The sequence below is a fragment of the Vulpes vulpes genome, chromosome 16, assembly GCF_048418805.1.
Source record: "Vulpes vulpes isolate BD-2025 chromosome 16, VulVul3, whole genome shotgun sequence".
Lineage (NCBI taxonomy): Eukaryota > Metazoa > Chordata > Mammalia > Carnivora > Canidae > Vulpes > Vulpes vulpes.
This window is the reverse complement of record NC_132795.1, coordinates 47,188,779-47,202,912: the sequence shown is the minus strand read 5'-3', so window position 1 is coordinate 47,202,912 and position 14,134 is coordinate 47,188,779. Positions and strand designations below refer to the sequence as shown.

The 14,134-nt window shown below is 62.7% G+C and overlaps 1 protein-coding gene and 1 long non-coding RNA gene across 9 annotated transcripts; one reads left to right on the top strand and one right to left on the bottom strand.

Moving 5' to 3' along the window:
- Window positions 1-523: 523 nt before the first annotated feature.
- Window positions 524-11,983, bottom strand: DENND6B (DENN domain containing 6B). Of its 8 annotated transcripts, none has more exons than XM_072742300.1 (21): window positions 11,467-11,983; window positions 11,182-11,295; window positions 8,277-8,315; window positions 8,160-8,202; window positions 7,445-7,557; window positions 7,020-7,100; window positions 6,298-6,403; window positions 6,100-6,179; window positions 5,955-6,017; window positions 5,618-5,673; window positions 4,979-5,101; window positions 4,807-4,902; window positions 4,612-4,706; window positions 4,413-4,478; window positions 4,206-4,270; window positions 4,020-4,109; window positions 3,893-3,946; window positions 3,488-3,597; window positions 3,282-3,384; window positions 3,117-3,194; window positions 524-3,029 (listed from the first exon to the last, which is right to left on the bottom strand). In XM_072742300.1, exons 1-21 carry the CDS (start codon window positions 11,626-11,628, stop codon window positions 2,907-2,909), a joined length of 1,860 nt encoding a protein of 619 aa, XP_072598401.1. In that variant the 5' UTR covers window positions 11,629-11,983; the 3' UTR covers window positions 524-2,906. The 8 variants fall into 8 exon arrangements, with proteins under 8 accessions (XP_072598401.1, XP_072598402.1, XP_072598403.1 ...); XM_072742301.1 differs by having other exon boundaries at window positions 3,117-3,191; XM_072742302.1 differs by lacking the exon at window positions 5,955-6,017.
- LOC112935831 (uncharacterized) lies at window positions 11,977-13,371 on the top strand. Its single transcript, XR_003238223.2, has 3 exons — window positions 11,977-12,439; window positions 13,049-13,146; window positions 13,234-13,371. It is a non-coding gene; the product is annotated as an uncharacterized lncRNA (long non-coding RNA).
- Window positions 13,372-14,134: the final 763 nt, after the last annotated feature.

Below are 14,134 nucleotides of genomic sequence, written 5' to 3'. Positions count from 1 at the left end.
GCGGGTCCACCGCTTCGCCCTCACCCAGGTTCCGGCCAGCTTCTCGGCAGGCCAGGCCACCACCTCTGCTGTCCCCCAGGGGGTCCGGGGACTGCTGCGCCCTGACCCGCTCCCAGGCGCCACAGCCCCCCCTCCTCCTGAGAGGTGCTCCCCAGGTCCAGCCCCCAGGCCAGCAACAGGGCTCACCTGCCAGCTCCCGCCCAGGCTGGGGTGCTGAACAGCAGCAGCTGGACACCCAGGGAGGAAGGGGGCCATTGCCCAAAGCCTCGCTCCCCCCACGATGCCCCCTCCCTGGCCCGTCCTTCCAGCATGCTCACTTCCTCCTGTCCCCTCCACACCCTCCAGCACCTCCTCCTGTTCAGCCCCCAGTGACCAAGACGGCCCCAGCCCCACGGAGCCCCCAGGAGACCCTGAGCCAGGTCCACACCGAAGCCCACCCCATCCCCGCTACAGAGGACCCCTAATGTTACCAGAGTTCACAACAAGGCCAACTTATCAAAATAGGAAGTTAAAAGACAAGCACTGTCACAGCAGAACGTTTTAATACCAGAATGTGGGAAGGCCACTATCCCAGACTGGAAGGGAATCTTTAAATAAAGCACAGGAAGCCCTGGGGGGTGAAGACCTGTCCTTCCTGTCCCTGCCCCCCCCCCCCCCCCCCCCGCAGCCACCACACAGCCCCTCCAACCTCGAGGCCCCAGGGACCAAGCACAAGGCCCTCCGGGGCCAGTGGGCTCCTACCTTGCAGGCCCTCGGGGCTCTGGCGGGGTGAGGGGGGCAGGAGGGCCCCTCCTCCCTGTGCCCTCCTCACTCCTGTGCTGACATGCTAGGGGACAGACCCAGAACACCAGAGCTGACCTCATTCCAGGAGCGAGCAAGGAAGCTTCTGGGGAGAGAATGCAGTGGGCAGGACTGCCCAGCTCCCACAGAGCCCCCGCCAGAGCCACATCCGTGCAGGGGTCAGGCTGCGAGGGAGAGTGAGCCTTGGTGGCTGCTGGCACTCCTGGACAGGTGCTTCCTCAGCCCTGCGCGCTCCAGCCTGGGACTCCCCCCCCCCCCACCCCGGGCAGCAGTGCCCCTGCCCGCAGTGGTCACTAGGATGAACTGCTGTGAGGCACAGCCAGGGGCCTCGGCTGCAGCCCTCAAAGCCCCAAGGGAGGACTCGGGGAATTGGGGGGACCTGGTTGGGCCACCCTGGAGCGATGGTGGCCAAGGTCCCTGGGGGTTCCGAGGCCGCCCTGCAGCCCCTCCTCCCTGCAGCCTGTGGTCCTCCAGCCCTTCGGCACACGCACGACAGACCACCTGGTGGGTGTGCAGTGCAGCCAGCACAGTTAGGGGGACATCTGGAGCACAGCCCTCACCGTTGGGGTCACAGTTGTGAGGGGGGCCTGGGTCAACTTCCCAGGCTCCCTTGCAGCCCTGGCCCTCAGGAGACCGAGGCTGGCACACGAGGGAGCCAGCCGGTCACAAGGAAGGTGCTGGCACCTTTGCAGAGCCCCTTGGAGACCGCACTCTGGGCGAGGAGGCTGCACGCCCACGCCAGCCAGCAGGGTGGGCTGCCCAGAGCGGCACCTGAGGCCAGCGTGGGCCTCCCACTCCCAGAGCTTCAGCCTGTTTTTTCTGCAAAGATGAACCCACTGCTTCGGCCAGGCTCTACTCTGTTTAGCGGCCACGTCCTTGGAGGCCGCCTCACATGGGCTCAGCCACCCACAGACTGGCGACGGTCACAGGCTGTCCCGGGCCACGGGCAGGGCTGGGCAAGTCCACAGTGGCATTTCTGAGAGCAGCGGCCACGGTCATCGGGTGGCTCTGCCCAGGCGGCACAGACAGCGTAGCTCTGAGTCCCCGATCCACAGGCCTTCGGGGGAGAAGGGGCGGCGCCTCCGGCCTGCACCCACCATGCCCGCTGCGCCCACTTGCCATTGGGCCCCGCTCAGGGCGGTGGCCAAGCCCCACCCAGGCCTCGCCTCTCAGGTGAGCTGAACCGAGGACTGGAGGTTGGGAGACTCACCTGTGGACTCAGTGCCGCGTCCACACCTCGTGCCCGCCCACCCTCCCTCCCTCCTGCCGCTGGCCAACGCCATCGCCCTATGCTAAGCCGCGACGGGTACCGTGGGGCCAGCGCTCCACGGCGGCACATGGGGCAGGTCCGCACCTCTGAGGGCCCTTCCGCTCCCTGCCAGCGAGCCCGCTGCCCCGGCTCCAGCTGAGGGCACCCAGTAAGTCTAGGGTCCAACACCCGTTGGTTGCACGTGGCGGTGGGTGGGCCCCTGCGAGGGAGACAGCTGGAGCGCCTGCCCAACAGGATGCGGCAGCGGTCAGGGCTCCAAGAGCGGGACCAGGACGCCAGCCCAGACCCTCCCGGCAGCCTCCGGACCAACTACAGGGCAGTGCCCCTCCCCAGCCCAGGACCACAGTGAAGGGCCTGCCCCCCACCCTACAGGTCGGTGACAGCTACGGGGCAGGGGGTCCACCTAGCAGCTGCCGCCGCCGCCTCTCTGGGGCTGGACAGCCTGGTAGGCCCAAGAACACATCAAATACAAGGCCCAGGGCGCCGGGGCTTGGGCAGGTGGGCACCGCAGGGGGACGGGTGGCCCTGTGCCCAGAGCAACGAGGGCTCACAGCCAGCCCTGCCTCATGGCCCCCGGGCCCTGCAGAGGGCAGGTGGGACCCAGGGGGAGGCGAGGCTCTGGCCAGCATGGGGTCTGCCCATAGTCAAGGGCCAGGCTGTGGTTCCAAATGCCACCTTTTACTGCTGGAACACCAGGGGTGCTGACAGGGCGCCAAGGCGAGGGAGCAGCAGCAGAGAGCTCGGCTTGGGGAGCTTGTGCTTGGCTGGGGCCACGTCAGAGGAGAAGGAAGCGTGGTCAGACCCAGGCCCCCGGCCCCGGCCGCTTGGCCCTGTCCTAGGGAGGACACAGGACAGCCTGCAGGTCCTTGGGCAAAGAGCCGATGACTGTCTCGATGTACAGCTGTGCCCGCCGGAGCGTTGCCTCCTTCACTGGGAGTTGGTGGCCTTGTGCCTGTACCTGCAGGGGCAGCAGTGGTCAGGGGCAGGTGACCTGCATACAGGCCAGTCAGGTCAGGACGCTCCACAGGGCCAGGAGACAGCTCACCAGCTTCTCCCGAAGTTTCAGGACCAGGTCCACGACCTCCACCTCAGACTTGTCCTTCATCCAGGCCTCGATGTTCTGCTGGGGACATGACAGAGCCATCCATCACGAAGGCCCTCACCGTCCCCTGGGTCCCCCTTTCCTCCCCTGGCCCCGGCACCCCCTTACCGCCTCACAGATGGCCTCGAGGTGCAAAGCCTCCAGCTTGTGGGCCATCTCCTTGTACCGCTGCCGGTACCAGCCGTCGAAGTGTGGGGACTTGAAAAACCGCCTGCGGGTGGCAAGATGCGGGAGCTGTGGGCTGACCCTGTGTGCCAGGGCGGCCTGCCCTGCCCGTGGCAGGAGCCTCAGGACCCCAAATGCCATCCACACACCTGTACAGGCCCAGCCAGTCGCCCTTGAGGATGCAGGTGAGCTGGGGCCCTGCGTGCTCCAGGCTGCGCAGGAAGTCATCCTGGCGGAAGGGGCGGATCTGGGGAGGAGTCTGAGACAGGGGCCTGGTGAGCGCAGGCTACTGGGGAACACAGCCCCACAGGCCTCGGCCATCAGCTGGCCAGGACCCTCCCCTGCCACACTCCTCAGCCACCTGAGGACCCATCGCCCCCACCCTCCCAGGACAGACCCCCAGACGGCCCCTCCCAGACAGAAGGGCCTAGAGGCCCTCATGCATGGCCCCATTTTTCTGTCCTATGACGGATGCCTAGAGCCCTGGCACCTCCCACACGCTCGATGACCTCCTCCCTCCCAGACTTCCCCCAGATGGCCACCGGGACCCGCACCTTCCAGGGTGTGATGCTCTTCTGCAGGGGCATGAGGCTGGCCATGTAGTGCTCCTGGGGAGGGGAGGTTGGGAGTGAGCCTGGGGCCACAACCTGGTGCCCCCACCCGCTCTGCCCCGGGCCTCACCAGGGGGATGATGAAGCTCTGTGTGAGCTCCAGCAGGTGCCGTCTCAGCAGTGCTGTCTGTGTGTCCCATGGCCTCTTCTTTTGCAGCCCCTAAGCGGGGGGCACGGGCTGAACTCGCCACATGCACCCCTTCACCCAGAGCAGGCTCACCGCCCCACCCCTCCCCGGGCCTCCCCCCGCCTGTACCTTGAGCAGACGTTTGAGCAGTGCCTTGTCCCGGTGGAGGTGGGCCGAATAAGCAGTGTAAAGGCCTGGCAGGAGAGCAGAGTAGGCCCGTCTAGGAGGCCCCCTGGAGCCCTGCCCCACCCGCTCCCACCTCCAGCCCCGGGCAGCACAGTTCCCTGAGAACTCCACCCGCTGCACAGAAGGGGCTGCAGCCCAAGGGGCACACACCTGGCTTGGTGTCCAGTGTCTTCAGCCTGGAGGGCTTTTTCAGCTTGACCTGCTTGGGAAGATCCCCTGGGGAACACACCCAATACCAGGCCTCAGGGTCGCAGCCGCACCCACCCTGGGCTGAGCCTCTCGCTGGGTGGGCCTCTGAGCCCCCGGCCCACCTCCCCCGCTGCCTGGGCAGAGGCCAGGCCAGCCTCACCTGACATCTTGGGCTCTCCCACACGGAGGATGTGGGGCCAGTGCTGGAGCGTTTTGATAAAGAAAGGGTTTGTGACTCCCAGGACCACGTTTGGTCTAGAGAGAGGAGAAGAGAGAGAGAGAGAGAAGGGGCAGAGGCAGGCCCAGGGAGGTGGAGCACGGGGAGCTAGAGGATGGGGACAGACAGGGCACTTACGGGGCCTGTGTGCGGGTGGTGAACTCCTTGAACTCGCTGTCATGGATGGTGAAGTAGGGGCGGTAGTCGCAGCAGAACTTGAGGGGCTGCAGGCAGCTGAGGGCGGGGCGGTCAGCAGAGAGGTCAGCCCCCACCGCTCCTTACAGCCCCCCTCCCCCCCCACCTCACCTACCTGATTAAGGCCAGCACCATCTCTGAGGACATGGCAGGCGAGGGTGCCAGGACCACCAGGGGCTCCCCGAGGAGCATGAGCTCCCACAGAGTCTGCACGTGGGTCAGCACGGGCTGGAAGCACCTAGGGCCCCGCAGAGGCGGTCAGGGAAGGCGGCTCCCAGCCCTTGGCCCACCCTGCTGGCCAGGCGGGCCCAGCTCACACCAGGCACTGCCCTGGACAAGACGCGTGAGGACATCTGAGGATGCTCAGGGGTGTCCAGGGCCACCCTACCCTCTGACCGCGGCCTGCCTTGGCCTGGCCCTGAGCCCCCACACCAAAACACGGGGCAGCTGGGTCTCCGAGGCCTGGCTCCCTCACAGATGTGCCTGGGAAAGAGCAGCCTCACGCAGCAAGGAGCTCCCAACACAGCGGATCCTTCCCTCCTGATTTCTAGAACCTTCCTCCCCACAGTGCCCACTTCCTCTTGGTGGTGGCAGCAGAGCCCCGGGCTTCTCTACAATTCTCCCTCATGGAACCGCCCCAGAGTTCACTTCTGGGGCCTGCAGTCCCTCTGGGGGCCCCACGCTGTGCAGGCTTTACCTCATAGGTCCCCTTCACCATCTACTCAGGCAACAGACAGCAGCCTACAGGGCTCACCTGAACAGGTCCAGTTCATGGACGCTGGTGAGGACCACCGGGGCAGGCAGCAGGTTCTGGGAGGAGGAATGGATGGGATCAGGACGGGGGAAGGCTGGTAGCTGGCACCCCGGAGCCCCGAGCAGCACCTTTCACCCCAGGGGAGCCCTGGGCACTGCACCCTTGCCCTGCACACCTCTGCACCCCCACAGCACTGGAGAGGATGGGGGACACCCAGCTAGCTTTGCTGAGGGTCTGGCCACCCCCACAGGGCCCCTAGCGAGTGGGGCAGGGACGCCTGGGCAGGTGGGAGGGTCGAGGCAGGTGCGAGGCCACTGGCCCAGAAGCAGGGCCCCACCTCATGGCTACACTGCTTCGGAGGACTGTGCTCAGGCTTGTCCATCCGGGATGGGACTCGAACCTGGGGGACGGAGGGAGTAGCTGCCAGACGGGAGCAGGCATGTCTGTAGACCTGGGGCCCTCCCTCCCCAGCCAGCCCTCACCTGGAGGACGACTCCCATGACTGGCAGGTTCAGGGTCTGCCCTGGCACAGGCGCTGGCCACTGGTCTATCTCGTTGCACACTGTGGACACAGGTGGCCAGTGTCGGGAACCTGCCCCAAGCAGCAGCCGCTGGCCAGAGGTGCCGAAAGCTTCAGCCGGGGAGATGGTGCCATCTGGCAGTGCCCGGCAGCCACTCACCTGCTTCCAGGCAGGGGGCCAACTTGTCAAAATACTCGGGGGCGATGAGGCTCAGCAGCGCCTGGAACAGCCGGACGAAGGGCAGGCGGGACACCAGCACCAGGGACTGCAGGACCCGCAGGGCCGGTGAGAGGTCCTCCCAGCCACGCAGGCTCTGTGGGGCCCCTGATGCCGGGCTCATCCAGTGTCTACCCGGGGAGCGGCATCCCGCAAACTCCACAGGACAGCCGTCCCTGGGAATGGCCCATCCTGGACCCCAGGGCCAGTGGACAGAACACCCCAAGCCTGCCCCAGATGGGGCAGGGAGCCCTCAAGAGCACAGCCGGGCTCTGGGCCTTCACAGGGAAATGCGCATGGCCAGGATTTCTGGGATGATCTCCCCGGGACTCAAGCAGCTTTTGCTTATGGTGTCTCAGTTCAAGAAGGAAGTTGTCCTAATCTGGAAAGCGTGACCCTGCTCCCGTCAGCAGCAAGGAACAGGGACATCAGGAGCTCACAGGGGGCTGCAGGTGCCGTGCCGGCCAAGGCAGGCAGCAGCGCCCGTTCCCCAGAGGGCCCAGGAGGCACCCGCTCTCCAACCCCTCATCTGCTGCCCAGGCGGGGTGGCCTATGTGGCCCAGGCAGTGAGCTGTGCCCCATACCAAGAGGCTGGGGGCTACAGGACACGTGGGCACCAGCCCTGCCTCACAGCAGCACCACCCCAGAGCAGCCAGGTGGCTCACCTTCTGGAAGTAACCCCTCTTCACAGAACTGTCCTTCACCTGCCTGAAGTACACGTAACCGAAGTAGTGTGCTGGCTCCCTCTGCAAAAACAGCGTCAGCTGGGCCGAGCTCACTCCCCACATTCCCTCCTGCCCACCCAGACCAGCAGCCAGGGCTGCGACTGCTCTCTCCAGCCATGGGGGTCAGGCTGGGGGGTCCTTGGCTCACAAGGTGGCTGACCCCTCTACAGAGGGCACCTCTGCAGGCACTGTGGTCACAGCTCAAGGGGCCTGGGAGCACCCAGTGGTAAAAAGAGCTGCCTCACCCCCACGGAGGCTGGGGCGCCAAACCTACAGGTGTGGTGGGGCTTGCAGCACTTGGGAACCCTCGCGGTTGCTCGCACCAGGCCAGCCCTGGCCTCTGGGGAGAGGCAGCCTGCACTCACTTGCAACGACACAGGGGCCCCGCTGTTGTAGCGGCGGTCCTCAGCATGCCAGGGGCTCCTCTGCCCGCCGCACTGCCGAATGCGGAAGCTGAACTGAGTGTCTCCGAGGCAGCCTGGAAAGGGAGGCAGCCCCCACCCGGCCCACATCAGGGTGGAAACTCTCCTGCCAGCTTTCAGGGAGGGAACCACAGACAAGGCCACGAATGCCTCCAAAGAGAAAGCCCAGCCTGCCAGGAAGGCTGTGTCCTGATTCCTAACCTCAGTCTCAACCTAAACACCGCCCCCAACAGCAGCAGGGACAGCTGCATGCGTGGTGCAGTCAGCTTGCACAGGGGCCCTGGGGGACACCGGAAGGCCATGGTGTGGGGCCTGGTCGGCTGGTCTGTGACAGGAAAACAGGCCTGCATGGACGGCCAAGTCCTGGAGAAGAGCAAAGGCCAGGTGGCCACTGTGGTGGGATGTAGGAACCAGACCCCACCAGTCGCTCTGCCTAGAGACACCCTGCAAATCAGGGTAACCTGACCAGCGCTGCTGCCGGGAGCTCTGGACGTCTACAGCAAGCAGGGAGCAGGGAGTGGGTTGGCGCAGGCAGGCAGTGATGCTGACAGTGGTCACGTCCACGCCTGGGCCACGGGGGGTCCTGGACAGCCTCAGTGCCCACCTTCTGCATGTCACCCACCCCAGCTCCAGAGCCAACGTCCCAGGGGTCGGCTACCTGAGTGCGAGTCGGGAAAGGACAGGTAGCAGATGCTGCTTTTCTGAAACACAGGAAACCAGGTGAGGGCCTGCTCGAGTTGGGGCCACGGCTGCTCCCAGGAGAGCCAGGACCCACCTCCTTGTCCGTGAGCCGGAAGTCACTGGGGTACACCAGCTGTGGGGACACAGGGCACCCGGTCACCTGCTGCCTTGCAGGAATGCTTTCCTGGCGGCCGCCGCCTCCTTTCTGGCTTCTCTGCCCCTTCTCAGCACGAGTCCCCTCCATCCTTCCCTCCTGTCAGCTACCACACGCGGGCCAGCTCCCCAACTCCCTTCTCGCACCCCTCCCCTCGTGCAACTGTGCTGAGACCTCCCTACCTCCCTCACCCCAGGGTTTGTCCCCAGAGCTTCCGGAGGTGGTTTTCAGAACCTCCACACCCCCACACCTGCCTCTTTCCCACAGCAAGTGACCCCAGGGCTCTGCCTGCAGGTCCCACCTCCCCTCTGTTCCCCCTCCTGAACCCTTCCACTTAGCCAGAAGGTCTTGGGCTGCACAGTTCCCCAGGGCTTGCTCCCCTAGATGGGGCCTGCCCAGCTTCCCCATTTCCTGGTCTTGAGTCAGACGGCACCAAAGACAGTGGCATCCCTGCCTGTGGACAGCATCCCGAGCGCTTTCACCCCAACCTCTGCTAGTCAGGAACCCGGAAGCTTCTGGCCTGTACCCCCCGCCCCAGCAAGAGCACTAGGAGAGCACCCTGAGCCCTGCAGCGTCAGCAGCAGGCCCTTAGGGATGTAGGAGGCAGGCGACACTCTGGAGCAGCAGCGGCCTGAGGCTAGCTCTCGGGCTCAGCAGCTCTATGCGCAGGCCCAGGGCCAGAGCGGATTTCATTACAGGATCCCCCCAAAAGGCAGGGGGCCCCACGGCCCTCACTCCAGTGCACCTCTGAGGTGTCTTCCTGGGAGCTGGTGTGCCTTGGGCTTTGCTGCTGCCCTGGCCTGTGCTCTCCAGAGAGCACAGTGCTAGGAGTCTATGGGGGCGTCAGGAGACAGGGCTTGCATGCAAGGAGCTCCAACTTGTCTTGTCGCCCCAGACTCAACACTGAGGAGGAGCTCGGTTTAAGGTGAAGTGAAACTGTTCAATAAAAAAAAATTGATTGTGAAAGCATCAAATGCTACTCCTCCTCTTACTCTCCCCACCAAATTTTGTTTTGGAAATATGGCTGTTTTCGTGAAAATGTCTACGTTAACAGAGTACTTTTATTTTAACGTCAGCTCAATAAATACTGCGTTTTCTCAGATTTAACTTCTAGCGCAGTAAACGTTGACACATATCCGTACAAAAAGCTTCTTGGGGGGGACGCCTGGTGGCTCAGCAGTTCAGCGTCTGCCTTAGGCTAAGGCCGTGATCCCAGGGTCCTGGGATCGAGTCCTGCATTGGGCTCCCCGCAGGGACCCTGCCTCTCCTTCTGCCTGTGTCTCCGCCTCTCTCTGGGTCTCTCAGGAGTAAATAAAATCTTAAAAAAAAAAAAAAAAAGTTTTTTTTTGGCATCAATAACATTCCCGATTATAAAGGGTCCTGGGACTGTGCAGTGCTGGAGCTGGGACCTAGGAGGGCACGACCACCACAGTGGAGGGGGGCTCTGGGGACCTCCAGGCAGAGCTCATGCCACAGGCTTCCCAGGGTGGCTGGGTAGGCGCAGCCAGGCCCCCTCCTCAGCTTATCCACAGGTTCCCGTCCCCCACCTACCCCCAAGGCCCTGCCTCACCCGCAGGCTTCACTGCATCTATCAGCCTGGAACCCCTTCCCTGTATTCCATGCGTACTGGGGGTCCCAAACCACTCTGTCCCTAGCACAGAACATGAGCTCCTACAGGGCAAAGCCTGGCTGCTTTACTGGATTTAGTGGATGAGTGAGTGGAGAGCTCCTGGCCTTCGTTGTTGCCTTTTCTGAGGAACAGTTTACGTCAAGCAGCCCCTTCTCCCCCGCCTGCCTCTCTCCTCCTCCTCCTCCAAGACCAGCCATGCCCTCCAAGACCAAATGCCCGAGCTGCATTTGTCCAGTGTCTGTGGATCACCAGCTCCTGGAAGGCAGCCTCTGGGTCTGCGGTCCACATTCGTGCACCGTGGACGATGCTGCGAGGTCTGCATTGCTCAGGCAGTCCAAGATGGGTGAGCACTGAGCAGGTGCTCCTCAAAACCCAGAAAATTCGACTGAAATGACCCCAAGCAAAAGGCAAACCTGATGAGGACCGTGTGGCTGTGCTGCCTGATAGGCTCACGGCCAGACTCCCACACAGACCTCACGATTCAGAGAGGCCCTACGTCCCCAACACCCCCGGCCAGAGCTGTGCACCTTCACCAAAAGCTCAGAAAGTCACAGAGCCTTGAACACGACTTGCTGAGAATCAGCTTTCTAAAAGTTCTAGAAAAATGTACTTAAGAATGCCCTAAGGACACAGAAAAAGCTCTTAACTTCTGTGATTTTCTGAGGAATGTGAGCAACAGTGAGGATGTGGGCTCTGCAGCCCCAGGCAGATCTGTCACCTCCGGGTGCTCCACGGGGCTGCAGCAGCACCGCCCGCCTGATGGGAATGGGCGCCTGGTGGGGATGGGCGGGCCAGGCGGATCCCAAAGTCCTTGACAAGGGTCCGCCCTTTCTGTTTGGAAGACTGGGGTCTCCCACAAGCTCTCAGGAGTCAGCACAGCCTTGGCACATGCCCCTGGCCCCCCTGGCAGCGCACACCTCCCTGGTCTGTGTCCTGACCTCGGGGCATAGGAACGACCTTGTGACAGGCCCGGGGACGCAGGGAGGAAGGGAAGCTGCCCAGGGTGGGTGGGGGGCCTGCAGGCAGTGGGGCACCCCAGGCCCCCGAGCGGGTGCAGCTGGTGAGCAGGACGCCTGCGGGCTGGAAAGGGCCCCGAGCCTGCGTGTGAGGCCCGATGAACGCGGAGGTGTGGGCAGGGGAGGCCGCGCGGCCGCAAACGTCGGCCGGGGGGGGTGTGGGGGGGAAGGGGGTGACCACGCCAGAGCGGACTCCCACCTTGAGTGACCCCGCGGCACGGAGGGTGGAGGCCGGAGACCCGCCGGGCACCCCGAGGGCAGGGCCCGCTCTCCTGGTCCCGGGGGACGTCCGAGCAATCGGACCCTTCGTCCTCTGTTCGGGGAGGGCACTTTGAGGAGTGACCGGCGCCGGGCTTCTGAGGCGTCGGTCCCAGGGCTGCTCCCGGGATGCGGGGGGCGGGGGCTGGGCGCGTCCCCCGCCCCGCCGTGCCGCCCCCTCCCCCCTGCCCCGCCCCCCGCCGCCGCCCCCGCGCGGCCCGCTCACCTCCAGCGCCTGGCCCAGCTCCAGGTCGAAAGTGACCACGCACACGCACTCCAGCCAGGCCGAGAAGCGCGCCCACGGTGCTCCCGCAGCCCGCGCTCCGGGGGACGCCGCGCCCAGGCGGCCGCGAGCCCGGCGAGGCTCGGCGCCCGACAGCGCGTCCATGGCGGCTGGGACTGCGCCCGCCGCGCGTTGCCGGGGGAACGGTCCCGAGGCGTTGCCGGGGGAACAGCCCGGAGGCGGACGCCTGGCGCCGGAAGGGACCGCGCCGCGGAGCAGTGGAGCGGCAGCTGCGGGCCAGAGGGGCCCTGCCGCCGCGTCGGCGCCTCTGGCGGCCGGAGGACCGCCGTGCAGCGGAGCGGCGCCCAGCCCACCAACGAGAAGGGCCCGCGCGGGCCAGAGCGGCCGGGGCCAGGAGGCGGAACTTCCGGGGAGGTCGGTCAGGCGGGGGTCGGGGCTTCCGGGGGCGCCGCTCGGACGGGCGTGGCGCGCAGGCGCGGGGGGGGGCCTGTCCTGGCGGCTCTCACCGCTCGCGTCAAGGCCGACACCTGCTGCCGTCGGGCTCGGATTCCAGCCGGGTCGGGACGTTGCCCCGCGATGCCGGGTGTCTGCCTGTGGTCCCCCGCGGGGTCGTGTCCGCAGCCCCCCGGAGCCCCCGAGGCCGGGGCGGCACCTGCGCGCGGTCTGGGCCACGACCGCCAGGTCCCCGCGGCTTCCCGGTGCGCGGGGCCTGCTGGGGGCCCGGTGCCCCGGGTCGCCGCGGCGGACGGGGCTCGTGATGTGCGTGCGCCTGTCCGAGTCCCGGCCCAAAGCTGGTCACGTGCGCGCAGAATGAGGGACGTGCTGTGATGGGCCACGACCATCCTCTGCGGTGACCCCCGCCCTTGAACCTAAGGCGCCCCTGTTCCGAAGCTGACCGCGATGCGCCACCGAGTGTTCCCAAGCATCCCGTTAGGAAGTGTCGGATGCAGAAAAGGTCAGTGAGCTGCACCCCGGCCGCCCAGTCAACCTGTTTTACCCTGTGTCCCCTCATCTGTCTCCATCCCTCAAGCCACCTTATTTTTAGATTACGTCCAAAGACAGTTGTAGACGTCAGTGCTCTCCCCCACCAAATACTTCAGTGTGTGTATTATTAACTAGTACTTTTTAGTTCAGTTTTTTCTTTTTTTGGGGGGGTGGGGGTGGGGGAAGTAAATTAAATTTATTTATTTTTAATTAATAATTATTTATGTATTTATGTATTTATTTATTTTGGAGTAAAATTCATGTGTAGTGAAACGGGTGGGGTTTTTTGTTCATTTGTTTTTAAAGACTTTTTTATTTATTTATTCATGAGAGACACAGAGCGAGAGGCAGAGACACAGGCAGAGGGAGAAGCAGGCTCCATGCAGGGAGCCCAATGCGGGCCTAGATCCCAGGACTCCAGAATCATGTCCTGGGCCAAAGGCAGGCACTCAACCGCTGAGCCACCCAGGGATCCCAGAAATGGGTAGTTCTTAGAATCACCATTAACCCAAAGAACTAGCAGGATAAGGACGGAAACAGTGCCATCCCCTCAGGAAGTCCCCTGTTGCCTCTTTTCCAGTCGAGCACCACCACGCTCCACGACTCCATGATTCTTTGCACCACGAGTGACCCTGTTCCAGAACTTCATAAAAGTGGAATCATACAGCGTGAAGTCTTGTGTGTCTGGCTTCTTTCACTCACCGTAATGTGTTTTGTTTTTTTTGTTTGTTTGTTTGTTTTTAAGGATTTTATTTATTTTGATAGAGAACGAGGCAGCGTAGAAACAGGAGGAGCAGCAGAAGGAGAAGCAGGCTCCCCACTGAGCAGGGAGACGGATGCTGGGCTCAATCCCAGGACCCCGAGATCATGACCTGAGCAGACGCTTAACAGACTAGGCCACCCAGGCGCCTCCACAGTGTTTTTGATATTCATCCATTTTGTGGTGTATTTCCCGAGCTCATCCCTTCTTACTGCAGAGTATGCTTCTTTGTAAGTGTATTACAGTTGTTTATTCATTTATTCTATTGATCCTTTGCATTTCTATACAAATTTTAGTAGTAGCTTGTCAGTTCCTTTTTTTTTTTTTTTTTTTTTTTAACAAAGATTGTGTTTATTAAAGAGAGAGCGGACAGGAGCAGGGGGCGAGGCAGAGGGAGAAGGCGAAGCAGACTCCCCAGTGATTGGGGAACCAGTTGCAGGGCTCAATCCCAGCACCTTGGACTGGATCCCAGGACCCTGGGATCATGGGTGAGCCGAGGGCAGACACTTAACCAATGGAACCATCCATAGCTCATCATTTTCTACAAAAAAACGAAAGAAGACCATGTGCTGAAAATTTCCCAGGAATTGCATTGAATCTACAGATCAATTTAGGGAGAACTGCCATCTCACGTTGCTAGTGTTCTATGCATGACATGGCCATGACATTTCACTCCATTTATTCAGGTCTTCAGTAATTTTTCTTGGCAATGTTTTTGTTCCTTGGGAATTGGAGCACACCCAGTTTTGATAATAGGCTAGGAGAGTTCGTAGGATTTATTTTATTTTTTTTTTCCAAGCCAAACTGTATCCAGCTTTATTAAAGATACTTTTCATAAACAATCATGGTATTTCAGGCAGGACATGGGCGGATGATCGTTAACAGTATACAACAACTTTCAAACTC